Here is a 26,177-nt window from a genome sequence, read left to right as displayed (position 1 = left end):
ACAAAGTTAGTAAACGGTAGCACCAAAACTCAAACCAAGGGCTTCTGAATTCCAAGGTCAACCCTCTTTTGACCACATTATAGGAAAATAAGTGACTAACAAAGTCTCTGAGACTAAAGGCAAAATCCCCTGGATTGGCTGAGAGGAACTAGCGTTCTGGAAAGCTGACTGGGGGTTGGTAAATTCTAGGGCTGGATCTACATAAAGACTGTACTCTAAGTAGACACATGTATGTGCGTTCTCTTTCAGCCATCCTGGGTCCAGTCCAGGTCCGGCCCCTACATAACCTTTGACTCTCCAGCCTTCAAAACTGCAAGTTCAAACTTTGACCCTTCAGCTCCTATCTCTGAGGAGGTCATTGAAAGGAGCCAATCTCTTAGTTAAATGGAATGCCCAACAGGATCAAGGTGTGAGGGAGTTTTCCTTTTACTTACATACAACTTCAAAGCCTGGGTTAAATCTTTTGGTTGATGTTTAATTAGTTAATGGACTCCAAAAGCCCTACATCTTGGGGCAACTTGCCCAATCTCAAACTCATTTACCAAATTCCTAACCATCCTTCAGGGTCCAATTCAAATTTCAACTCCTCCTTGAGGTGATCCCTGATTATTCCTCACTCCTACCTCCATCAGTCCTCAGTTAAGAAATAACCTGTACTCATCCTGAATTCATACAGCATATTGTTTCTATTTCTCTTCTCAAGCTTTCACATCCTGCCATATTACAATGTTGTCTCTTTTTTTTAGTTTCCCTCTCCCCTCACTACAATCAAGTCTGGATTGGCCTGGACCTGCTGAATGTTTCATTGTTTAAATTTCCATAGCATATTTATACTGGGCTAGAACCAATGATCATATTTTATATAATTATAAATTTAAATAGTACAAATTCAAATACATGTGACCATTTTAGGGAATTCATTGTTTACACTAGTTAAGACCTAGGGGCAAGTAGGTGGTGTAGTAGATAGAGCACCAGTGCAGGAGTCAGGAGGACCTGAGTTCAAATCTCACCCCAGACACTTGACACTCACTAGCTGTGTGACCTTGGGCAAGTCACTTAACCCCAATTGCCTCATCCTGGGTCATCTCCAGTCATCCTGATGAATATCTAGTCACTGGATTCAGATTTCTCTGGAGAAGCGAGGCTGGTGACCTGCACAGCCCTCTCCCACTCAAAAAAAACAAAGTCAAGCGCAAGTCATATCATTATTTCTCTGATGGCATGGTCTTCTTCGGCAATGAAGGACAAACACACAATTAAGACCTAGCTATAAGACTGTCATCTCCCTTACAACTATGTCTTATTCATATTTATATTCCCTCACAGGGTTATATATCTATAGATATAAAAAGATATAGATATCTCTATTATCTATCTATCTATCTAAATATCTCTCATAGATACATATTCACTGTTCAACTGAACAAGGTGTTGGGAAGGTTCACTGAAATCAATATCAAATGAGTACCTGAGAGTTGTCCACAGAGCCACTATTTGGGGAGTCCTTTTCTTTATGTTCCACACGGACTTTTGCCTCAATAGTTTCTGAAGATGGCTGTGTTTCCGCTGGGTGCCCAGAACGAGCCATCTGTCGAACCTCAGCATTCACCTCAGTCACTGAATAGCTAGGGCTGCTCTTGCAATATTTTTGATAGTCTTCCCTCTTGGTGTCAAGTTCTTGGGAATCCTTCGTGGATTTCTCTGGAACCATTTCTTCATTCTGAGAGCCATGAGAGGGTTCCACATAGGCTTCTAGAACAGCAGATAGGGGAACATCGTAATGAGGGTAATAGAAAAGGTCATGGGGGATGACTGAGATTTTTGAAGAAGGTGGGGACAGCTTAAAGTCAAGGCTGTCTTCACTTTGACTACCAAGAGTTTCAAGACTGATACTACTACTAAGTGGAGTAGAGATATCATCATCCACATCATCCTGAGTTTCAAGCTGATCTTCAGGGGGACTGTTTTCCTCATGGTCATAGTGAACAGACTTCTGTTTTGCCTTTTCACAGAGATCTGTCTCAGCTGCTAAATTCTTCTCTTGTAGGTGCCAAATGTAACTATTGAGATCCTTGTCAGGGGAAGCTGGGAATGAATGATCACTGGGATCAATCACAGGCACATCAGAGCTATACAAGTCAGTGTCAGATCTGTCTGCAGTTGAATCTTTCATTTTACGACGACATTTAGATGCTTTCTTAGCTAACTGCTCCATATTTGCCTCTGAAACTATACTATGGGAGGCATTCTTCTCACCAGGGGAAGAATTTTTGTCATGGAGAGTCTGGCCAAGGCCAGTCAAACCTTTCATTTCAGTGCCTTGTTTAAGAGACTCCATTGTCCTCTCTTCAAACTTTGCAATTTCATCAATAGTCTCTTGGATCAATTTCTGACCTCTGACTTCCAGTGAATGAGGGTTGATATCATGTCCTTTGTTGGCTTCAACATTCTTCGCTTCAGTAGTTCCTGGTAAGACTTCAGAAGCTGAAAAACCACTATTTTTTTTATGTGTCAAAGGATAGTCATCCAGGATTTTGTTGAGAGCTGAGCCCAGTGTTTTCATACATCCTTCTTTGGCCTTCATTTTATTACTTACACTAGATGATGAGACAGAATTATCCTGTTTCAATGGCTCATTTATTTTCCCCAAATTTCCTTTGACAGGAATGTCCTTACTGCATGAAGCATCTTTAGATATGTCTGATTCAAAATGGACAGTTTTCTTAATTGGCAGAGTGTCAGGCCTATGGCCAGCCTTTTTAGGTAATAAAATAGATTGCTCTGATAATGATTCACTAATGTCACTTGGCTTAGTTAAGCCTCCTGGAAATGCCTGCTCAGTAATGTGGGATGGCTGGTTCTTTGGGCTACCAGGACCCTTGTGACTAGAAGATTCACTGAGACATTCATTTGTGACCAATTTCTTTTCCACTTCTGAGGGATCACAGACAAAGACTTTTGGAGGAGGTGGTTGACTGGTTTCACAGTTAACTGTATATGTACGTTCCCCTTTTTCAGGGACAAGGAAAATCTTGCTCTCTTGTTCAGTAGGGGTTTCTTTAATACGGACGAAGGTAGATTCAATAGGAATCTCTTTATCAGGATCCGTGAAATCTTCCTGCAAACAATTAAGGGAAATATGAAATATGAAGAATATTTACAGTAGACACAAAACATAGAATATTAGAGCTTAGGCATTATTAATTCTAGTCCTTATTTCCTGTCCCCACTCCCATCCCCCTTTTACAGAAGAACTTAATTCAAGTGCAGAAAGATTACATTTCAGAGAATTTAGAACTGGGAGAAACCTTAGAGTTCATCTGTTTTAAACTCCTCACTTTGTAGATGAGAAAACTAAAACTTTGAAAAATTAAAGAGGCTTGTACAAATTGGTATAGATGGCAAATGACCAAGTCAATACTTGAACCCAAGAGTCCTTTACAGTTAAATGTTTGAATCCAATGCTCTTTCCAGTGACTCACAGAATCGCAGAATGTCAGAACTGGAAGATACCTTAGCTGTTACATAGTCTAATCGCCTCATAATGGAGATAAAGAAACAGACTCAGAGAAACAAGTGACTCTGCAACCTTCTAAGCTCTTTTTCTTATACTCATTAATCAATCAACAAGCATTTATTAAGCTCCTATGATACGCTAGGCACTGGACTCCTTACCTAGGCATATCTGAATTCCTTAACTGGACACTTAAAAGGTTCTCCCTAATCTGTTACTGCCTGCTTTTCCAGTTTAAGTTATGCTACTATCCTCTCCCACTTACTCTACTCCCATGTATTATGACTTATTGTACTATAACTATGAATTCATATGCCAAGCTTGTAACAGGCTAATAATCCTTTTCCACTTTGTCCTCTCTCCTAAATTAGCTTTCAAAACCATAGGTTCAGCCAGAACAAAACTCTGTCTCCCTAAAATAGTCCACACTTTCTCTTATCCTTTAGCTGTAAGCCATAAATAAAACACATATACAACCTAGCATTTCTTTTGGTCAACAGGGTTTTACAAATCTAAACTGAAAGTAACAGATAAAGTAACAAATAAGCTCTTACAACTAATAGGAAAAAAAGGGATGAACAGCTTTGGGAGCTGGGTGGTGGCAACAGTCACTAGATTAGCCCTTTCCTTCCACAGACCCTAGAGCTACACATCCCTGGCACCATGGCTCACCTTGAGCTGTGATGACACCACAAGATCAGTACCATTGCCCTGACAGACTCTGACGGCTCACTCCTCGGTAGCTGTTCATTTGCATGTCTCTGTATCATGCATCCCTCCTCTCATGGTGTTCCAATTTTTCTTATCTTCTCCATCCTCTTTCTACTTGCCTAGCTCTCGTGTTTCTAAGCTCTTTTCTAAATTCTACCCACAAATCAGTTTTCAAGTGTTTGTGAGCGTTAGGGAGAGAGGATGAGCTTGAAAGTTAAGGTCAGCCCACTATTCCAGAGCAATGGGTTCTTTTCCTCAAGTATTCTGTCCCTCTTCTGGACATGGCTTCTCAGCCAAGGCTACATGTTTTACTTATTTCTATGAGTCACATGTCCTGTTCTCTCCTTCTTTACTTCTCTCTCTTTGCCCCCCCACTCACTAAATTGTAAGCTTCTATGACACCAAGAACTAAAACTTTCTATTTTCTTAATGGACTCATATAGTGTTTCCTACATTAAAAGAATACATGTCAGTTGTACTGAATATTTCAGGAAGTTCTCAGTTAATGAGGATTTTTTATTTCTCTGGACAGGCTGCAAAATTGGAGATTCAAAGGGAAACTACCAGATAGTGATTATATATATATATATACATATTTTACTTTGAGTTCCAAGTCTCCCCTACTAAACTGTGGCTTTTTATTCCCTAAATAAGCAAGACACTCCTTTCCAAGTCTGTTCTTCCAGGTCAGTCTGGCCACAGGATGGATAAATATACAGGAAGTACAAGATTTGCTGAACTGTGGCTACAGCTTTCAATGACAACTTCCAGAACTTTAAATAAGCGAGTGTCTCAAATATTACAAATGATTTCATTGCTACATTCAGTGATGAGTTTTTCCTCAGTCCTCATCCACTTCACATTTCCTACCTTTTTTGATTTTAGAACCTACCACACAGTGTTGCTGTGAGGATCAAAGGCGATAATATATGCACAGTACATTACTAACCTTAAAGTTCTGTATAAATGCTAGCTATAATTGTTGACCAGTCACTTCTCCTGGATTTTTTTCCTCTTCCCAGAACTTCAGTTATAATGTCCTCTCCTAATTCTCTCCTACAATTGCTCCTCAGATTTTTGTTTTTGCTGGTTCACCATCCATCTCCTTCCTCCCAACGTGGGAGTGTACTCCAAATTTTGTCCAGGGTTCTCTTTTCTTTTTTCTCTATACTTCCTCCTTGTGATCTCACTTGTTCCCAGAGGACTCAATGATTACTTTTACACATGAGACTCCTAAATCCTAAATTTGGGTCTAATATCTCTCCTGAGAGACTGTAGTCTGGAAGCTGCAATTTCCTGCTAGCCTTCTCCACCTGGATGTTGTGTTGGTACCTTAAACTCAAGATGTCCTAAACTAAACTCATCTGCCTTTTCAAACACCTCCATTTTTACTGACAGAGACAGCATGTCATTGTGGATAGGACATTGGACCTGAGTTCAGAAAGACATGTACTTAAATCTTTACTCTATTCTTACTAGCTAAGTGAATCTTTCATCTTTCTGTAAAATGGGAGTAGTAATACTCTCAACATTTTCCATATGCAGTTTTTGAAAAAGAGAAAATAATATAAGGAAAATTGCTTTGTGTACCTTAAAGTGCAATATCGAACAATTATTGTTAACATCATAACCTACTGAATTGCATCTCTTCCCTCACCCCAAACATACCTCAGGTAAAATGTCTTGGGGTAGGGACTCTATTATTTTATCTTTGTATCTGAAACATGTGACTCACTGTCTTATAAGTCCTTAATTCATGTTGGTCAAGTTGAATTTTGTTGAATTAAAGCCAAGTTGAAACCTGGAACTTAGGATTCATCAAAGTTCCAGGATGGACGATTTTTGAAGTCAGTTTAGTAGAACACAAAAGATGCATTTCACCACATAGAATGGGCAGTGTATGTTGCAAGCTAAGGAAGGTTCGTTAATAACATACAGCATTATTTATTTAACACTTCCAGGTTTTGCAAAGCACTTTACAAATGGTATCTCATTTTATCCTTATAACAACCCTGGGAGGTAAATGCTAATATTATCTCCATTTTGCAGATGAGGAAACTGAGGCAGCATACAGCTAGTAAATGTCTGAGGGTAGCCTTGAATTCAAGTCTTCCTGATTCGAGGTTCAGCATTGTACCTGCTGTACTACCTAGCTGCCTTCCTACTTAAACTAACCTTAGCACCTAGACACCAAGAATAATTTTCTACTTTTACACGGCAATCGTGGTAGGAACATAATCAGTCACGTAGGCAAGGCTCAATTTTCCTTAAAAACATTGAAATTGTCTTTGAAACTTAACTAGCTCAAGGGACTAAAGCTTGAACCATGGATAAAGCTCCTGATGGCCCAAGCACAAAAAGTAAGTATATAAAGAATCAGCTTCTCTTCCTTCAGGTTTATGGCCAACAGACCAGCATGACCAGAACAGAGGCAGCAAGGCTGTACACAACTACTTTTTTTCTCATTAAATATCATTTTCCCTGCTATGGCTAAGGAGACCTTTTGTTCACTGTTAGTTGGTTTACAAACATCTCATTTTGTTCTAATTTCAAACCTGTATAACTAGATTAGCCTGAGTTAGGCCTGGCCTACAATATTTGGTATAAAACTGGCTCCTCATGGTCCCAGTGAAGTAGAGGAAAGTAAGCCCTTGGCAATGTCCATGCTGCTTGTGGTGCTGGTCCCATACTGTGACGCATCCTGCTACCACTCAAGAGCAAACTGTCTATAGGGATTCAGCAACTAGAGGCATTTGAATGTGCTCTTGAAGGAATGTGTCTAAGGACTGTGCTTTCAAGATGGTAAATGCTTTAAATTGTTGTTGGTTGAATTTGCATAATTTTTGTATTAGAAATGACAATGATCTCCAGACCCACCAGCTGTGACAGTCCTGGGAATTCCCTAAAGACTAGAATTTTGAGATTGTCCAGAAACTGGGCTGAAGGAACTGCTTGAGCCTTTTTATATGTCATCCGGGAGGCCACCAGGAACTGTAGCAGGTGTGCTTTGTTTGAACTTGGGAGCACTTGAAAATACAGTGCTTAATTTTCCATCGGAACCTAGAGACCTTCCAGAATTGGGATTAAGGACAAATATACCAAATGCAACCCAGGTGATTTACTGAGGATTTGGGGGTGAGGGTAGGTGGGGGAACAGCATCAATTTTGAAAGCTTTAAAGGAGAGACACTGCTCTCACTACTGTGAACTATAACTTTCTTTCCCTCTGGGACTTCTAGAGAGAGACAGAGGAAAAACTTCTATGGACGCTAGGGCCCAGTGTAGGTCCCAACTTTGAAGGGACAGAAACAGTACTCACGGCAGCTCCTGCAGCTGTGTTCAGGCTCTGGTCTGGGGGTGGGGAGAGTGCTAGTCCTGACACAGACAGGGAGACGGCTGAAGAAAGTGTGGCAGCACTAAGAGTTAAGCATTGGAGGCTCCTGTGGTAGTGCTGGAGGGGACAAATCACAAGCCTACAATGCTGTAGCTGCAATGCCTACAAAAGCAACTGATGTGAGGAATTCAGGCCTATGACAACACTCCAGTCCTGGAATAGGGGAGCAAGGATCAGCTAGGCCCTGGCACAGGGAGGCAGTGTTTTATCCCAGCAGAGTGGAAAACTGGGGCTAGTGGCAAAGGGTGCAAGCAAGGAGATTGATGAAGGATCCACTGAAACAGATGCTGCCTTGGACAATAACAAAGGAAGGCTCAGTGTAGTCCTTTGCTTACTGTGATCTAGAACCGATAGGGACCTTCCACCCTGCTGCTAGGACACCACTACATTATCTTTCTCCCTAAGTCTCCCTCCTTTTATCTTCCTTGTTATTGTAGAGGACACCACTATATTCCCATTTCCTCAGGCTCACAACCTAAACATCATCCTCAACTCTTCACTATTTCTCACTTTCCACATCCAAGTTGTTGCCAAGGTCCGCTGATTTCACCTTTGCAATCTCTCTTGAATATTTCCCTTCTCTCTCCTCTGACATTGCTACCAGTTTAGTGCAGGCCCTCATCACTTCATGCCTGGACTACTGCAGTAGTCTGCTGGTGACTCTGCCTGCTTCCAGTCCCCCCACTTCAATCCATCCTCCTTTCAAAGATTTTCCTAAAGTGCAGGTCTGACCATGGCACCCTTTCCCCTAACCTGTAGCCAATAAATTTCATTGGTTCCCTATCATCTCCAGGATCAAATACAAAATCCTATGTTTAACATGCAAAGCCCTTCATGACATAGCTCCCTCCTACCTTTCCAGTATCGTTACACCTTACTCCCCCACCCACCACATAGTCTTCGATTCAGTGATACTGGTCCTCTTGCTGTTCCACAAACAAGATACTGCCATCTCTTGGCTTTGGACATTTTCTCTGGCTGTCCACCATGCCTAGAATGCTCTCCTTCCTCATCTCCTTCTACTGATTTCCTTTAAATCTCAACCAAAATCCTATCTTCTACAGGAAGCATTTTCCAATCCCTCTTAATTCCAGTGCCTTCACTCTCTGAATTATTTCTTTCTTATCCTATATATAGCTTGTTTGTATATATTTGCTTGTGGGTTCCCCCATTAGATTATTAGCTCCTTGAGGAAAGGGACTATCTTTTGCATCTTTCTGTATTCCTAGCGCTTAGCACAATGCTTGGCACATGGTAAGCACTTAATAAATGTTTAATGATTGACTTCCAATTCTGAACTTGTTCCCTTTAATAATTACTCTAAAAGTCATAGGGCAACTTCTGCTTTTGAACCAAAATTTGCCTTCCTGTAACTTCAACCCATAACTAGGAATTTTTTCTCTGGGAATCAGCAGAACAAATCTTGGTCCTTCAGCTACTGAACAGAAGAGTTCATGTCTCCCCTAAGCCTGCTCTTCTCCAGACTAAACATGACTAATGAAGCAAGGTCTTCTTTCAGCTCAATTGTCCTACATTTCATGCTTGTCTGATCAGTTGTTTCATGGTAACTTTTGAAGGATCTGACCAATTTTGACCATATCTGTGACAATGCTAATTCCAATCTGTGGTTTATCCTTCATCTTGAACAGAATGGTGACCAATAAAAAGGTTTCAAGGGGGCATGCCTTTTCTAATTTCATAACATTTAGAGCTGCACAGGCCCCTAGAGTTTAGCTATCCAATTCCTTCATTCTAAAAGGGAGGAGGTGAAATGACCTGATTTCAATCACACAAGTAATTTGTACCAAGCCAGGATTCTAACTGAGGTCTTCCCAGTTCTCTGTCTACTGTGGTAGACTCTTTAACAGGCTTTGAATCTGTTTGATTAAATACAAAAGAGGGTCTAGTTGAACTTACAGTTCAATTTTTACTTCAGTTTGCAGTAAACAAAACAGCTGTGGCCTATTTTTCAAATGAGTAGCTCTCCTGTAGTTTACAATGGATTTCAGTAAAATATGATATGTCACTTGGAGTCACCAAGATACAAGATTGCACAGAGTGAACATGCCTGAATTTTGTAAACTACCTTTTTGGCTTATTTTTTGGATGTGAAGAATGTGATAAGTGATGTATGATAGCAGAAAGGGGGACTGAACCTTGGCAGGACTATTTTCAGTAGACTTGGTTGAAACTTTTAACTATGAATTTACCAGTTACATATCTCAGAATAAAGCCCAAAGTCTCACTTTACCAATTCTGAAATCTTGAATTAGGATTAGTAAGAGTGGAAGGAGGATAAAGGAAAAGGAGAATAAAAAGCAAAAGCAAAAGAAAGCAAAGGAAATGAAAAAAGAGGGAAAGAAGGAGGGGGAAAGGTAGAAAAGCATAAAAAGAGAAAGAGAAGAACAAAAAAAAAAGAATAAAAGACATAAAAAGAAGGAAAAATTAATAACTTACATTGTTATAGGTTTACAAAGGATTTTCCTTTCAAAAACCCTGAGGTAGGTAATGCAAGTATCATTATCTGAGGTTCAGAGAAGTGACATGCCTGTTCTAAAGCCACACAGTTAATGTCTGGGAGCTGGGATTTGAACAAAGGAAGAAAGGAAGGAAAGAAGCCAGGCAAAGAAAACAAAACATACTCCTTCTAAATCTGGAAAATGCTCAAGGAACTGTGCCACATATGTCACGATCGACTGTTCATCTGGTGAGTCAACCATTATATCTGTGAAGAAAAACACCAGTATTAACGATGGTAAACAAACAAAAATTAAAACAGACTTAGAGATAATCAGAAATTGAAGGGGCCATAAACATCTATTAGTTCAAGCTCCTCATTTTAGAGGCAGGTTCATTAGATCATAGATTGATAGCTCAGAGGGAATTTGAGAAATCATCTAATCCATAGGTTCCCAAAGTGGGTGATACCACCCTCTGTGGGACGCTGGAATAATCCAAGGGGACAGGAGTAGCCTCAGGTATAATTGAAGGGCATTGAATAAAAATAAGGGCAAAGTGGAAGTATAAGGAAAGAAGAGTAGAAAATTTTGGAAAATCGATCATACATGTTTCATCTGTTTTGTAACAGAGTTAAACTGATTATATTATTTTTCAAGTAAACACACAAAATGTAAGTTATGACCAATCAGTAGTCAAGTCCACCAACAGGTCTTAACAAGTAAGTATCAGCAGGTCAGGCATTGTGGGGAAGTCCAGCATGCATCTGCTAGAATATGTGTGTGTAATGACTTGTTTATGGTATATGGTTATATATGCAAAATTGCACCATCAAAGTTTCAATGCAGGAAAATTCCACAAATTTATAATAAATTATTAAGGATGAATCATTTAAAAATATTTTATATATATATTTTTTGAAATGATACAAATTTCAAAAACCCAAACCATTAAAGGGTTAAAGAAAGCAAATTTCCAGGGGGATACTGAGTAATTTTTTTTAAAGGGGGCAGTAGGCCAAATAAGTTTGGGAAACTCTGATCTAATCTAATCCTCTCATTTTACAGGTGAGAAAATGAGTGCTTTGAGAGGTCAGTTTCAAAGTGGGTAAGAGACTTTCTCAAGGTCACATAGCTTTTTAGTAGCAAGAGTTGGGATTTATCTTTAAGCACTACCTCTGAAATGAACCACCCTATGCTTATCTACTCATTAATTTTATGTTTGTTTGTTTGTTTTCAACAGACTCTTACCTTCTGGCTCTAGGAGTCTGGGTATGTGAAGTTTATCATGTGCTATGCTGAAGGCCTTCTCTAGGTTCTCTCGGGCAGAATCCTCCAAGGCTTGTTTTATGTCCACCAAGTTGGGATCAATGGCCTTTATTATGGCAAGAAAAGCAACACCACTTCTCCAGCTGCCTGCAAAGTCCTGTACTGCCACCCCATATCTAAACAATAACAAGAGCAAAAGAGATGATTACAAAGCAATGAACACATTATCATTTGTGATGATGTTATCACAACCTGCCCTCACCTTCTGAATAGAAAGTATTTGGGCTTTATTCCCTAAAACAACAACATCTCTCCACATCAGAATGCCTAGAATATTAGTGGTTCTATTTTATATAGTCATCTGTAATGGTAATTTAAATGGGAAGATCTGTCCCATTCATTAATAGGCCCATGCCCGACTTACAAGGAAGCCTGAGACACATGAGTCTGTGGAGGAAGGAGTTTGCTGAAAGAGTGGAGCAGGAAGGGTAGAACAGGAAGAGGAGGAGCTAGAGCAGGGCTAAGAGGAAGTTAGTCATGAGAACAGTCAGAGCTAGGAAGGATACAAGCAAGCAGGCAGCTGGCTAGCATGTCTGAGAGAGCTTGTTTGTGATTTTGTTTAATGGAGCTGGTTTGTGGGAAGCCTAGCAGGGGGAAGGCTTGGCGATGGTGTTGTCCTCTGCACTGTTATTGTGTATAGATTACAATGGACTTGGCTTTCTGGTGTCTGAATAAATGTGTTGGTTCTCTCTTCCATGTGGAGGGTCTGTTGTATTTTGCAATTCAGAATTTCGTCAGGATATTCATGGCTGCCATATGTGCTGTGAATATCCTCTTGGCACCACATCATCATATAGTGGAAAGAGGCCTGGGTTTGAGCCTTGGATCCAACAATTCCTGGCATGCATGTGGACAAGTCATTTCACTTTTCTGGGCCCGTTTTTTCATCGTAAGATGGGGATGAAAAACCTGACACGACTCACACCTCAAAAGGTTATGAGGAAAGAGCTTTGTGAGTTTTGTTGTTGTTGTTGTTATTGCCTGTTTTTTTTTTTTCTTTTGAGACTGGGTCTCCCTATCTCACCTAGACTGGAAGGACAGTGGTCACTCACAGGCCTGATCAGCCTATTTCATACTGGCACAGAAACTTTGACTTTCTCCTTTAAAACTCCTGAAACTCAAGTGATCTACCAGCCTCAGCCTTCCCCAGTTAACAGGGATTACAGACACCCACACAATACACTTGGCCTCTGAGTTTTGAAATCTAATAGACATGTAGTTTATTATTATTTCTACTGATATAGAAAATGATGGTGCCCTGTGTACCACAGAAAGAAGTGAAATAAATCCTTAAATTCAAAAATGAGCAGTCTTTAGAAATGCTTTATTTTAACAGTTACATTCAAACACTTTAAAACACAAGGAAAAATCAATAATAACTTTTTCCACTCACTGCTTTTGGTTAATTATTTGCATCTTGCCTAACATTACTTTTCCATTTGCCAGTGTAGTATAAAGAAGACATCACTGGCTGTCAGAAGACTTGGATTCAAATCCCACATCAGATACTTAGTGCTTGTATGATTGGGTAAGTCACTTAACTTCCCTGGGCCTCAGTTTTCTCATTGGTAAAATGAAGAGGTTGGAGTAGATAGACTTTGAGGGTCACTTCCAACTTTAACTCTATGTTCCAATCTCATACTCCCATGGCTTCAACTCCCACCTCAATGAAGAGGATTCCCAAAGCTATAACGCAAGACTTCCCCCTCTCTACTTATGACCCTTTTGTTCCTAGATGGTCCACTAGTACCTCAAAGTTACTATATCTTAAACCAAATTTAATATACTTCCCATTATACTTGTTCCTCTTTCTTCTACTATTTCTATTAAGAGCACTATTCTTACCCTTGTTTTCTGTGACTGAAAACCTTAGAGCTCCCTGACTCCTTCTTCACTTCTCACAGATATCGCTTAGTCATGTTGATTCTACTGCTGCAAAATCTTTCCTGTTTCCTCTCTATCCCCACTGCTAGTGCCTCTCATGAACGTGACTTTGCTTACTGAAATTGCCTCCTTATAGGTCTTTGTACCTACACTTTCTTTTGGTCATGTAATTCTTCCATTCAAAAATTGTCACTTGACAGAATAACTTTTTTTTAAAGACAAAGTAACTCTCAACAGTCAGTCAGTCTCATTCTTTTAGCCTCATCTCACAGAAGTCACCTCCACATTCTTCAGTCAAATTGGACTATCCCCTATAAATGCCCTATACTTCCCCACACCAACGCTTTTGCAAATGCTGTTCCTGTCCCTCAATACTCAATGTTTAAACCCTTCACTGACCACCCCCAACGTAGTAAATTCTCACTCATGGTTTCAAGCCCAATTAAAAGGTTATCTTCTCCATAAAAATCTCCTTGATTTTCCCCAGTTAGCAATGATCTTTCCTCCCTCTGACTTTACATAGCACTAGTATATCTCACTAATATAGTCATCCTTTATCATAATGTGTAATGATTTTCAATGTTTAGGGCATATGCCCCTACCTAGATAGTTAGGTAAATGAGTAAAGGGCTGTATTTTACCAGAATTTGACATTTTCACGGGTACCCTTTACAGAGAAGATACTTAATTTGTATTATCATATACTCTTAAAGCAGGGTTTCTAAATTTCTTTTTAATTTTTATTAGTTTTACTATTTATGTTTTATTTTAATTTTATTTTATTATTGTTGTTGTTTCTCAGGTTCCTATTATTTTCAATGATACACAAACCCAGTGATAGATTATATGTCTAATGCCTGAGGACCAATCTAGCTTAATCAGAAGGGATGATGACCAGGTTGGTCACTGAGGTCAGAGATTTTTGGTCACAGCTGCTCTCAAAGACAATCTGGGGCAAAGTGGGAGTGTCAATATAGAAAATACCCACAGTGATAAAATCACCTATCACTGAAGTGTTACTGATAGTAATGACAATAGGAGCTTATATTTACATGCTTTATTGTCTGCAAAGCACTTCCCTGATGATAATGGCCCAATGAAGTATTATCGGTTCCATTTGATATGTGAGAAAATTCAATATTAGTGAGGTAACACAGCTAATAAGGGTTTTGAGTCAAACCCAGGGCTTCTGATGTGGTGCTCTTAATATCTAATCTAGTGCTCTGAACATTTCTCTCTATGCCAACTTATGAATTTATTGTAGCTAAAGAAGAAATGTTAACAGCCATACATGCATGGGTTCTTAAGATACCCTTAGCCAACGGTATCTGAAAAAATTTAATTCAGATTAGATAGGACAGACAAAAATTCCATGCATAGTATGACATCGTTATCCCTACTTCTGCTCACTTGTACCAGGAAAAAGCACACAACTTATATATACAAATGCCTAGTTTATTTGGAAAGAGATACAAAAGCAAGATATTTCTGCTTGAGAGGTAAATGTTCTCCTAAACAAATGTGATTTTGGAAAAGTCAGATCTTAAGATATGAATTTTATCCCAGGTCAGATAAAAAGGAATTAGACGCTAAAAAGATGAGTCCTTATGCCTGAAATGTGACATTCAGCCTTTTAAGATGGTAATAACTTAAAAACAAAGTCCTCCAACTTAAAGATGTTTATAAACATGGAATTAAAATGAATGGTTCTCACCACCAAAAACACATTTAACATACCAAATACATAACGTCCGTGCTGGAATTGACTTTAAGATCAGAGAAACAGAAGGTCAGAGATAGGAAATGTCTTAGTGATCTCTGAATCCTAATCCACATCATAGATGTGAAAAATGAATTCTCAAGAGTTAAAGTGACTTGACTAAGGCCAACTCCTGTGGTGTGACTAAAAAAGCAAAGAGTCTGAAGACCAAGGCTTTCCTTCTGCAGATTAAAAATAAACACACACACAGAGTATCCTTTACTACTACTTCCCTTAATTAACAGTGACAGTTTTTCTTCTGTTCCTAGAGTTACAGTCCAGACTAGAAGTATGAAGCTGAGCTTTAGTTTCTAAAATCAGATAAAAGGCAAAGCGTTCAGAGTGGGGCAATGAGCCCTCTCCCAAGGGTGCCACAAAGAAGGGAACTTACTTTCTTGTTCTTCTTTGGACCCAGTTTAAAAGGGTCCTAATGGCCTTCCTCTGATCCTTCACTGACAGAGCCACACTGTTTTCTCCTTTGGGAGTCATTGGCAGGGATGAATCTGAGTCAGGGCCTGGAGTGCCAGAGGACAAGCTGGAAGATGAGGAGTTCCTATTGAGATTGCCTGTGAGCTCCTTAATCTGACGGAGGAAAGAGAATTTCAGTATGAGTCTTCTGTCATCCCACAGAAATTTCACTCCTTAGGATCACTATCTTCATTCCCCTAAGTGCTTTAAGGTAATTTACAACAATTTTTGGAGGTAGGAGGTGTGGAGAATGACATTTCATACTAGTGGTAAGAGCACCCACCTTGGAATCAGAAATTTGGGGTGCTTGAATACTGGTTCTGATACGTACCAGTCTTGTGACTCCAAAAGTGCGAAACTAAACCAAAACAAGCCCATGTTTTTATATTTACTTAATCGAACTCTTAGTTTCCTCAGCTGTAAAACAGGGAATAATATCTGCATTAAGCACACACAGAACTAATGTGAAGGTAGTGCTTCATAAACCTTAAGGCACTAAATAAATGTGAATTATTAAGTATGTAATTGGCTTTGTCTTAATAATGATGGTGCTGAATGGTTAAATCATACGCATAAAATATATTTAATACGAGGAAACTGCTTTACAATTCCAGTGCCAGGGCACAGGACCAACACCCACTTTACAGGCTGATCTTTTTACATCAGGCCATTATTGTGTGTAGTTTTACTTTTGGTAACAGGATTTGGCTTGGAGGAGGTGGGTGTGGGGGTTTGGAGGATGATAGGAGCTTCTCTGGAGTTAACACTCAATTAAGCAATTCTGTGCTTTTAACTTATTTGTCTTCCCAGTGTGGATAATTAAAAGATAAACCACCATTTCTACTTCTGGAATGGCTAATTTTCAAAGAAGTCAAAGGCCAATAAGTATATGATATGTGAGAGCATCCCATTCTGGGAAATAACTTTTGTAAATACCAAACTCTCCCAGCTGTTGTAGTCTTCTCAGAATTTACAGTTGTGACATCTTATACTGAATAAAATCTAAATTTTCAAGATGCAGACCAAATTACATTAAGAGAATAAGGTTTTATATTCCCTATGTCACTGATGAGTAATTGATATTGCTTAATTTGTGGTCTGAATCTGTTTAGTATAGACAATATAAGAACCTCCACTTAAATTATGAGTAATTCCAGGGCAAAACTCAACACTACAAAGTTTGATATTTTCCCCATAAGGTTCATTTTCCCAAATCCCTTTACATATTTTCAAAAGGAATGTGAGGCTCTCTAGAATGAGTTTTTTCACACTTAAAAAATAAACAAGCAAACAAAAACACAGCTTAAACATAAACTCATGTATTTAAATTAGACTGGCACAGTGTTCTGGTAACCAGGGTTCAACCTTTCTTTATCATTCATTGCCAGTGATCCATGATCCCATGATCTCTATGAATATTCATCTCCATCAGCACAGATGGTATTTTCTCCACATCAAATATTCCCTGAACTCACATTTTTAAATAAACTAGACTTGTGTTATTCTTTGTTAGTAAGCAAAAGAATTCACAATCTGTTAGAAATGAAATTTTGTTTTTTTGTTTTTTTACAGTCTCCAATTAATGAAAATAAATAATTTTACCTGAAAAAAGAGGATTATATTCCATATCAATCCAAGAACCAAAGAAGAGTTTCCATCTGCTATTTCAGCTGCATCAATGCTAACCAATTTTACCTAGACGAAAGGAAATAATGAGATTAAAGAGGTACCAATTTTGATTACATTGGTGCTGGATGCTGTGAAACTGTGGAATGTGCTTCTTCCAGTCAGTCCAATGCTACACATGAATCCCCCAGGACACCCAACATGCAAAACTGATGCTTTATTGGTTTCAGTACTTAACTCCCATGGAGAGCATATGAGTACTAAAAGGAGGTGGTGTGCCCTGTACTCCAAGACATAGGGATTGAACCTGAGATTTTACTGTTGTAGTGAACTCCCAAGTAAAGAAACTCTGTACCTGGTATGTAATTTATAAGCTTAGAGAGTTTCCTAGGGAACTGAGAGGTTAAGTGATATGTCCAGAGCTATACAAGCTAGTATGTGTCAGAGGTGGGCCTTGAACCCCAATTTTTTTGGCTTCCAGGCTGGCTCTCAATTTATTATGCTATATTACCCCCCATTCTAAAAACAAAACAAACAAAAAAAGAAAACACAATCAGCACCTAATAATTTGATATTATCAACTGACATTTAATATTTGGCTTCTGTGGGAAAAAGGCTGGTGGAAGAGAGGAGGGAAAAAAGAGAAAATTAAGAAGGAAAGATGGGGCTGATTTATATGGGTTTGAACAAGTGAAGTGGGTGTCAAGGGTTGAATTTAGGGTGGAAATTTTGGAAGAAACTGAAGAAAATTTGAAAGGAACAATTGACAAGCCCAGATTGTATTTCTACGTTGAAAGAGGAGAACACACAAATGTAATTAAGGACAATCAACGATGATTAGGGCATAGAAACTGAAGAAGATTCCAGAAAGGGAAAAAAAGTAGTTGGCAAGATGAAGCAAGGTAACCAAGAAAAACTCAGGAAAAATTGGAGGGCAAACGTTAATAAGAGTGAATTGGTTGATGGAGCAAACTAGTTAAATATATCAGAGGTTGACATGGCTCAGGGAAATGGCTTGTGGAAACTCAGGAAAGGAAGTTAAATAGAGTTATCAAGCTATTAAAAGGTAATAATTGGCTGTAAAAATTTTAACCAGTTGCTTAGGAATGAGGTGTGAACACTCACAAGAAGTTTAAAAACAAAACAAAAATAAGGCTGAAAATCTTAATCAGTATGCAGTAGAGAAAATGATGGAGAACCAAGAATATGTGATGTTTTTCTGTCACAGCAGAGTAAGAGCTCTATGTGGTCAAGCAGGTTCACTTCCTTCCAGGACAGCATGAATGGAACCAGAGAATGACTCTCCACACTTCAGTGTGTAAGAGACAATGAAGTATCCCTAAAGGAAATAGAAATAATGCTTCAGAGGGGAGAAAATAGCTCTAGGATTGAGGAGGGGAGATGAGCATAGTGTCACGCAGAGGAGAAAGGGAAGGAAAAAGACAGCTATAAAACAGAGCATAAAAATAGATCTGGAAGACTTTCTGAAAATGAGGAAGAGGCTGGATGCTCTGAGGAGGGAGTAGTTTGTCTTCCAAAAAGCAATACACTAGAATCACAAAAGCTAGTAGAGGTAAGATCATTGAGCAAAGAATGGCCAAAGGAAGAAAAGAGGAGTATTAGCAGTTGATTCCCTATTCTGGAGATACTGAGGCAGCTGTTCATTGACCTGATCACAACAAAAGAGAGGTCTGTTGTCTTCCCAAGTCATGTATCTAAGGTTTAAGTATCAAAGAACCTTCCAAGATTCACAAAAAACATTGAACTGCTAGCCAACTCTTGGCATTCACATGAGCACAAAAGGCACTGCCAGAATGACGCTTAAAAGTATTGCCAACGATTATGAAGTCTTAGGCAAGAAACCGAAGCCCACAGGAGCAAAGGTTGTGTTATCCTCACTGTTGCCCATTGGAGGAAGGGGATGCAGAAGACAAAAATAAAATAATTTGGAAGTAAACATCTGGTTAGGAAAGTGGTATAAGAAAATGGGATTTGGTTTTATGGACAATAGCTTAAAGTACAGTGATGACAGATTCCTGGCCAGATAACACAGGCTGGTAAGCTCTTGGGTATTTTGCAAATCTAATCAAAAGAACTTTACAATTAAAGAGGACAGGGGAGGCAAGCTATGTATCTACCAAACTAAATACCCTTAAAAACAGCAAAGATAGCAATTAGTTGAGATAGCCTGAAATTCACAGGAAACGAAATCCAAGAAAATAGCCAACCCCTGATTGAAAAAAAGACAACCCCTGGTCTGAAATGTCTAAAGAGTAGTGTACAAACAAGAGGAATGAGAGATAATTCAAGGAGGTAAATCTGATTTATTGAGATACAGTGAGATGAAACTTGTAACTGGACTATGGTTCTGAATGGGTCTACCTTATTCAAAAGAAAGAGGACAGTGGAAAGGTGGCTGTCATAGGATAGCGCTGTACATTCACATGAGGAGGCACCAGAGAGAAGAAGCATGACAGAGAGTCAATGCCTGAAGAGAAAGAGAAGTGATTCTGCCATTGGAGTATAACACTCAGTTTGGGAAACAGAACACAAAGCCTGGCCCAGAGCCATGTAATATAGAAGTCACAAGAAACTTTAATTATCTAGATGTCTTTTCATGAGCACATTCTCATCCCTTTCCCTTACTGCCTCCTCCTCCTCCTCCTCCTCCTCCTCCTCCTCCTTCTTCTTCTTCTCCTCCTCTCTCTCCCTCTCTCTCTCTCTCTCTCTTTCCCTCCTTCCCTCCCTCCCTCCTTCTACAAAAGAAGAACTGGTTTCCTAGAGAAGCAACAGATTTCCCCTCCTTGAAGTTTTTAAGCATAGACCTAATGACCATTTCTATGCTTTGTTACAGTGGGATTTCTTTTGGCATAGTGACTGGATGGTCACTGAAGTCCTTTCAACTTTCAAATTCTATGATTCCATGATTATTCCAAACACTGACATTAGTAATCTATTCAAAATATTTCTGATTAGAGATAATGCTCATGCTCTATTACTAATCACAGATCATGAATGAGTGAATGGATGAAAATGTATTTATTAAGCATTACTATCTGTTGGCCACTAGACTGTTATACTGAATATAAAACAATTGTCCTTAACATTTCTCCATCTTTCCATAATATAAATTAAATAGCCTTTGTGGTTAATCATTAGGCCACCAAAGCATACTGGTAATAATTCAATTCAACAAACATTTACTAAGTGCCTACTAAGCTCAGGGTCCTGTTTTAGGTTTTAGGGGATATGAAGATGAAAAACAGCAATCCTTGCTTATTATCTATAAGAGAAGGTAATGATAAAAAAGAGAAAAAAAAATTTCAAAGTATACTTTCAAATTTAGTATCTAGTGCAGTCTTACACATAGTAGATACTTAGTAAACGTCTATAGAATTGAGCTGAAATTTCAGACCAAATAAATTCAGATGGAGATTGGAGGCCAGAACGACAAAATTTCAAAATTAGACTTCATAGGCCACCTAGTTAATTCAATCTATACTTGAACTTAAGAACTTCCCCAAAAGTGGTTTCTGGGATCATAGATTAGAACTGAGATGTCTAGTCCATTTCTCCAGTTTTACAGATGAGGAAACTAAGACTGACAACGCTAAAGTGGCATCCCAGGTCACAGAAGTAGTAAATGACAGAGCTGATTCTAAATTAGTTTTCTGCTTTAGAGACTCCTCTGACTCTAGCTCTCATTTTCCGCAGCACCATGCTATACACTTCCCATTCAATAGCATCTTACAATTTACCAAGCACATTCCTCACAATTCTTGGAGGTCATGGGTATAAGTGTTATCATTATCCTCAATTTCCTGAAGAAGTAACTGGAGCTTAAAGAGGGGAACCAGTCAATCAAAAGTATTTATTATTGTTATATAATAGACACAGTAAACTGGGAATACAGATAGAAAACTGGGAGATTCCTTGCTTTGGGGAGCCAACATTCTACTAAATTTGTAGGTTGTAGACATTTAAATGTTTACTGAATTGTATTATATATAAAATCATGATTAAATGCAACAGGTTCTCTATGTATATTTGAGTATATAGGGCATTCATGCAGAGGTGACGAGGTGAAGGATAATCCAGAAATAACAAAGTCGAATAAAAGTCACATAATTTTATAAGAATCTACAGCAATTATGTAGAAGCAAGCTGTGCTTGACAGCTATAAAATATTTTATATATATCATTCTATTTGGTCCTTTCAATACTGCTAATGAGGTAAAAGGAGGGTCATACCCATCATACCTACCTATTTCACAAAGTTATCTTAAGGATCAAATATACTAATATGGGTAAAATCTTTTGCAAATGTTAAAACACCATATAAATGTATTTTATTAACTATTTCTTTTAACATGCCTACGCTAAGGTCCTGCCCTCAAGGCTCCACTGCTTACCATGTCCAACTCCCCAATGCTTGGTTGCTTTGATTTTATCTGACCTGTCTTTTCACCTCTCTCCTCTTTATTTCCAAATAAAGATTCAGCTGTTTAACAGTAATAATAACTGTCATTTATGTATTAACATCTACCATACAACATAAGGAGGTAGAACAATTCTACAAAGAACTTAAACACAACTTTTAATATTTTAGTGACTTAAATGTAAAAGTGATGAGAGATGATGACAAAATTGATTCAGAATGAAGAAATGAAAGAAACAAAATTTTGTAAACTATACATAACTCACACCTGTGTATCATGAATACTTTTAAAAAGTAATTTTAATTAAATTTCTTTTTAAAGAAATTACTATCATTTTCTGATCACTACCTTCTCCATCCCACATTTACTCTTATAACAAAAGTAGTACAGGTTATCAAAATCATAATAATTCAATCCTTTGGTCACTGGTTATATCTGACAACAGCTATCTCATCCTGCATCTAAGGTCAATTTCTTTGTAGAAAGGAAGAAGGCAAGTTCTGCCAACATTTTGAAATCTCCAACTGATCAAAATATATTCATCAGAGTTCTGTTGTCTTTCATTATTGTTTTCTGTTACATTGTTATGGCCAATGTATAAATTGTTCTCCTGGCTCTTTACTTCATTCAATATCAATTATAAAAGTCTTCCTAGATTTCTCTAAATTTTTCATGTCAATAATTTATTATTGCACTTTAATATTCCATTTCATTTGTTTGCCATCATCTGTTGAGTTAGTTTATCAATGCCACAAAACATGAATTTTTGCCACAGTCACTGCAGAAGGGTAAAGGGAACCACACAGAACTTATTTTGAATTTTTCTTTTCTTTCATAGGTTGTTATTGTCAAAGAATTCATAAGCTAGTTGTCAGCCTAATTGTGATGAGTCTTTTGGTATTTAACTAGGTTGTTCCTTGGAAACCAGCCAGTGTGTCACTGGGATAATATTTTCCATTAAAAAAATGGAACAGTAAGTCTGATGATAATTGTAAATCACAAGTAATTTGAAGGGGAGACTTGACAATGAAGAAAAAAATGACTGAATTATAAAATGTTAGATTTGAAAGGGAGAGTTCTTATCTGAATGTATGTGGAAAGTTCAGGAAACAACAAGATTGTTTTGATGTTAATTGACATTTAAGCATTCAAAGCCTGAAGCATGGTTGTTATAGCAGATTCCTGTCATACCCTCCTCATGGAGTTATATAAGCTATAAAATACATTTCCTTTCTTTTGAAATTGTATAAACAGAGACCAACACCACACACAACAAATACTTACATTGCTATCCTCCAAAAACTTAAGTGCTTTTGCTATGTTGTTCAACCGAAAAATACGATGGGATGAGGATTTATATTCATGCAGCTATAAAACAAAACATAGTTTATTTAAAGTGGTAAAGCTTTTAAAAAACTGTTTCACTTGGGTTTAAAGTGAAGATTTGGGGCTCATATGTACTGATCTGAATTGCAAATAATCACAGACAATTAGAACTAGATGAAACTATCAAGATTGTTTAATCCAACATCCTCATTTTATAGGCAAGGAAACAAAACTCAGAAAAATTAAGTTATTTGCCCAGAGGGAGTTAGTGACAAAGCCAGGACTAAAACCCAACCCAGGAGTTTTCACTTCCAGGCCAGAATTCTTTCCACCACACCATGTAAAAGAGTACTTGTGTTCCAGAATGAAGTGGTATCAATGCTTGAGGTCAGAAATCAAAGTAACAATGAATAGCTTGTGGGGTCTGTTCAGCTGATTACTAGTGAGAGAAAAATGAGTTCAGGGAAAAAACTGGTTGCAAATTTTTAGTTCACATTGCTTCTGGCTTTTTAACATTTCTCTCATCTGCTGAGAACCATTTATAAGATTTTTTTTATTCCTTATATTGATGCCTTATGTCAGGGGAGGAATGATCGACTATATATTTTACCAGGCAGTTTCTAAATCATCAGACAAGTCCTTTCCTGATGGCAATGGAAATTTCTGTTTTTGAGCCAAGAAATCTGTATACTATGTGAGGTGGGAGAAAATGTGCCTGGAGGAGCTGATTGATATCTGGAAATGTTAATTTCACATACTGGAAGCAACTAACATAAGAGAGCCAAGAATGGAATTCAAATTTCCTAAAGAAAATGGGCCTATGATAACCAAGAATATATACTGATTAAACACCTTCTTCATGGTCTTTTTCTAGCAGGCTGGCATTACAGAGGTAAAAGAGTTATATAATCTATTTAAAGAATCAGTGGCAGCCAAGGAGTCTGAGATCAAGATTTGTTTTTATCCAGGGCAGGGCAGAATCGAGAATGTTAGAGATGGGAGAGGTTTTAGAATAATAGGCTCACAGAGTATTAGGGCTGGGGGAACTTAGAATCCAAAAACACTGAATGTCAGAATTGAAAGGGCTCTGTATCGAAGAACATAAAGCTGGAAGGGACCCTCCTAAAGGGTAGTCTTGTCACCCTATTTTTCAGATGTGTAAACTGAGGCCCCTTTTTATGTCTCTCAAAGCAAACCACATAGTTCTGGCCATAACACAAGCACTTGTGGGTTTGTGCCAGGGGTAAGTCCTGAGTCAGGAAGGGATGTGACATGATACTGTCCCACCATCTTTTTATTGCTTGCTTTTTCCATAAAAAAGACTTCTGGGTGGCAATTTTGCTGTTGACAATTATCTCAATGGAAGAGATTATTTTCCTTGTCATACCACTGTAGATCAAGCACGGATCACAATAAGGAACTAATGTTCATGTAGTCCTTTATTAAAGGTTTGTGTAGAGTTTTACATATATTATCTCATTTGACCCTTGAAATAAACTAGTGAGGGAGGTGTGCTTTTATAACCCCCAATTTATAGATGAAGAAATGGAAGTTAGGAGGCCAAACAACTAGCCCAGGTTCACAAAGGTAGGAAGCGTCTTGAGGCAGGTAAAACTTGTATGGTGGAAATGTGATGTAGTCCTGGATTTGTGGACCCAAGAGGGTGAATATATACTCTGTTGTTTACTACAGGGTGACTTCCCTTCTTTTCACTAGTCTCATCTATACAAATGAGAGTGTTGGACTAGATGCCTGCTAAGACCCATTACAGCTCTACGTGCTATGACAGTGTTCTTTAGTTAATAACCAAGTTATGGAGACATGGACTCAGATCACAATGAGAATGTTATTAGGCAGTTAAGAAAGCCCATTCTTTCAGTGTGTTTCACCTCCAGGAGCAGCTTTTTGGATGGCACTAAAAGAAATTAAATGGCTTTTTACAGGAGGCAGTACTTTACTGTAGAAAAAGAACTCAGGCTTTGGAATCAGAAAATCTGGGTTCCAATTCCACTGCTGATATTCTTTGGGTAATCTTGGGCAGTCACTTAACCTTCCTCAGCTTCAGTTTCCTCCTCTATAAAATAAAGGGGTTGCATTAGATGATCTCTAAAATTCCTTCCAGTTCTATAGCAATAATCCTATGAGGATAGCTGTGGTAAGAAATATGTTTCTTTCAATAGGATTCCCATGTTAGGGGTATGATGTGATTCTCTATTACCTCTTTCCTTTTCTGATGAGAAAGGGGCCCCTTCCTTGCCAAGGTCAATCAACATCTCTAGAGGTGGTACCTTTGAGCCCATACCCTCCCATCTTCTCTAGCAGATCACAGTCACTATTATCCCTAATATCTAATCTTCAGTCTTTCCCTATCTACCTGTTCTTTCTCCTTTAACTAAAGATGCTCAAGTATCTTTGAAAAAACAAAACAAAAACAAAAGCTTCTGTAGCTCTTACCATTTCTCCCTCTTTTAATATCACTTCTCATTTTTGGCCAAATGCGTGGGAAAAACTGTCTATATTTATTGTATTTATTGCCTCTCTAGCCTCTCCTTTCACTCTAAACCCTCAGCAATCTGACTTCTGATCTCACCACTTAACTGAAACTACAAAGTCTGTCTGTAAAGTCACCAGTGACCTCTTAAATGATAAATCTGAAGGTTTCTCAATCCTCATCCTTTTCGATTTCTCTGCAGCATCTAATGTTGTGGACCACTCTCTCCCCCTGATTATTCTCTCCTCTCTCGATGTTTCTGCCACTGCTCTCTCGGTTCTCTTACTACATGCCTAACTGCTGCTTCTCATTCTTCTTTGCCAGATGATTAGCCATGTAATACCTGCTAATTGTGGGTGTACCTCAGGGTTTTGTTTTCTAATTCTCTCTCTTGGCTGCCTCAGCTTCCATGGTCTCAAATATCATCTCTTTGCAAATGACTCCCAGATACATATGTCCTGCCCCAGAAGCTCTCTTGAGCTCTTTCAAACTGATGTCCCTTGGGTCTCTCAGATCAAACACTTCCAAAATACAACTCATTATATTTTTCTTTAAGTCCACTCTTTTTTTCCAACACCTTTTTGCTTGGCAAGTATACCTCCTTTGCATTTGCTAAGCATCACAAACTTAGTGTCACCCTCATCTCAGTCTATCTTACCCTACATGTCCAATTAATTGCCAAATGTATTGATTTCTATTCATAAAAGATATCTTGCATCTGTCCCCTTGTCTCCACCCACACAGTCATTACCCTCCTCTGGACTCTCACCACCTTTTT

At 38.5% G+C, this 26,177-nt stretch overlaps 1 protein-coding gene across 3 annotated transcripts in view; it reads right to left on the bottom strand.

The window, feature by feature from the left end:
* CLMN (calmin) overlaps positions 1–26,177 on the bottom strand; it is a 162,323-nt gene that overhangs the window by 35,150 nt on the left and 100,996 nt on the right. For all 3 annotated transcript variants that reach the window (XR_011971897.1, XM_072630323.1, XM_072630322.1), the window contains exons 4-9: positions 22,867–22,950; positions 17,120–17,212; positions 15,441–15,631; positions 11,329–11,522; positions 10,264–10,346; positions 1,472–3,121 (exon numbers count right to left, since the gene is read on the bottom strand). Coding sequence is in view for 2 of the 3 variants with exons in the window: in XM_072630323.1 (XP_072486424.1) it covers positions 1,472–3,121; positions 10,264–10,346; positions 11,329–11,522; positions 15,441–15,631; positions 17,120–17,212; positions 22,867–22,950 (2,295 nt within the window). In the remaining variant the exon portion in view is untranslated. The remainder of the gene's footprint in view (positions 1–1,471; positions 3,122–10,263; positions 10,347–11,328; positions 11,523–15,440; positions 15,632–17,119; positions 17,213–22,866; positions 22,951–26,177) is intronic.

The sequence above is a fragment of the Notamacropus eugenii genome, chromosome 1 (assembly GCF_028372415.1).
Source record: "Notamacropus eugenii isolate mMacEug1 chromosome 1, mMacEug1.pri_v2, whole genome shotgun sequence".
NCBI lineage: Eukaryota > Metazoa > Chordata > Mammalia > Diprotodontia > Macropodidae > Notamacropus > Notamacropus eugenii.
Note: the sequence above shows the minus strand (reverse complement) of the source record. Positions and strands in the feature narration are given on the sequence as shown.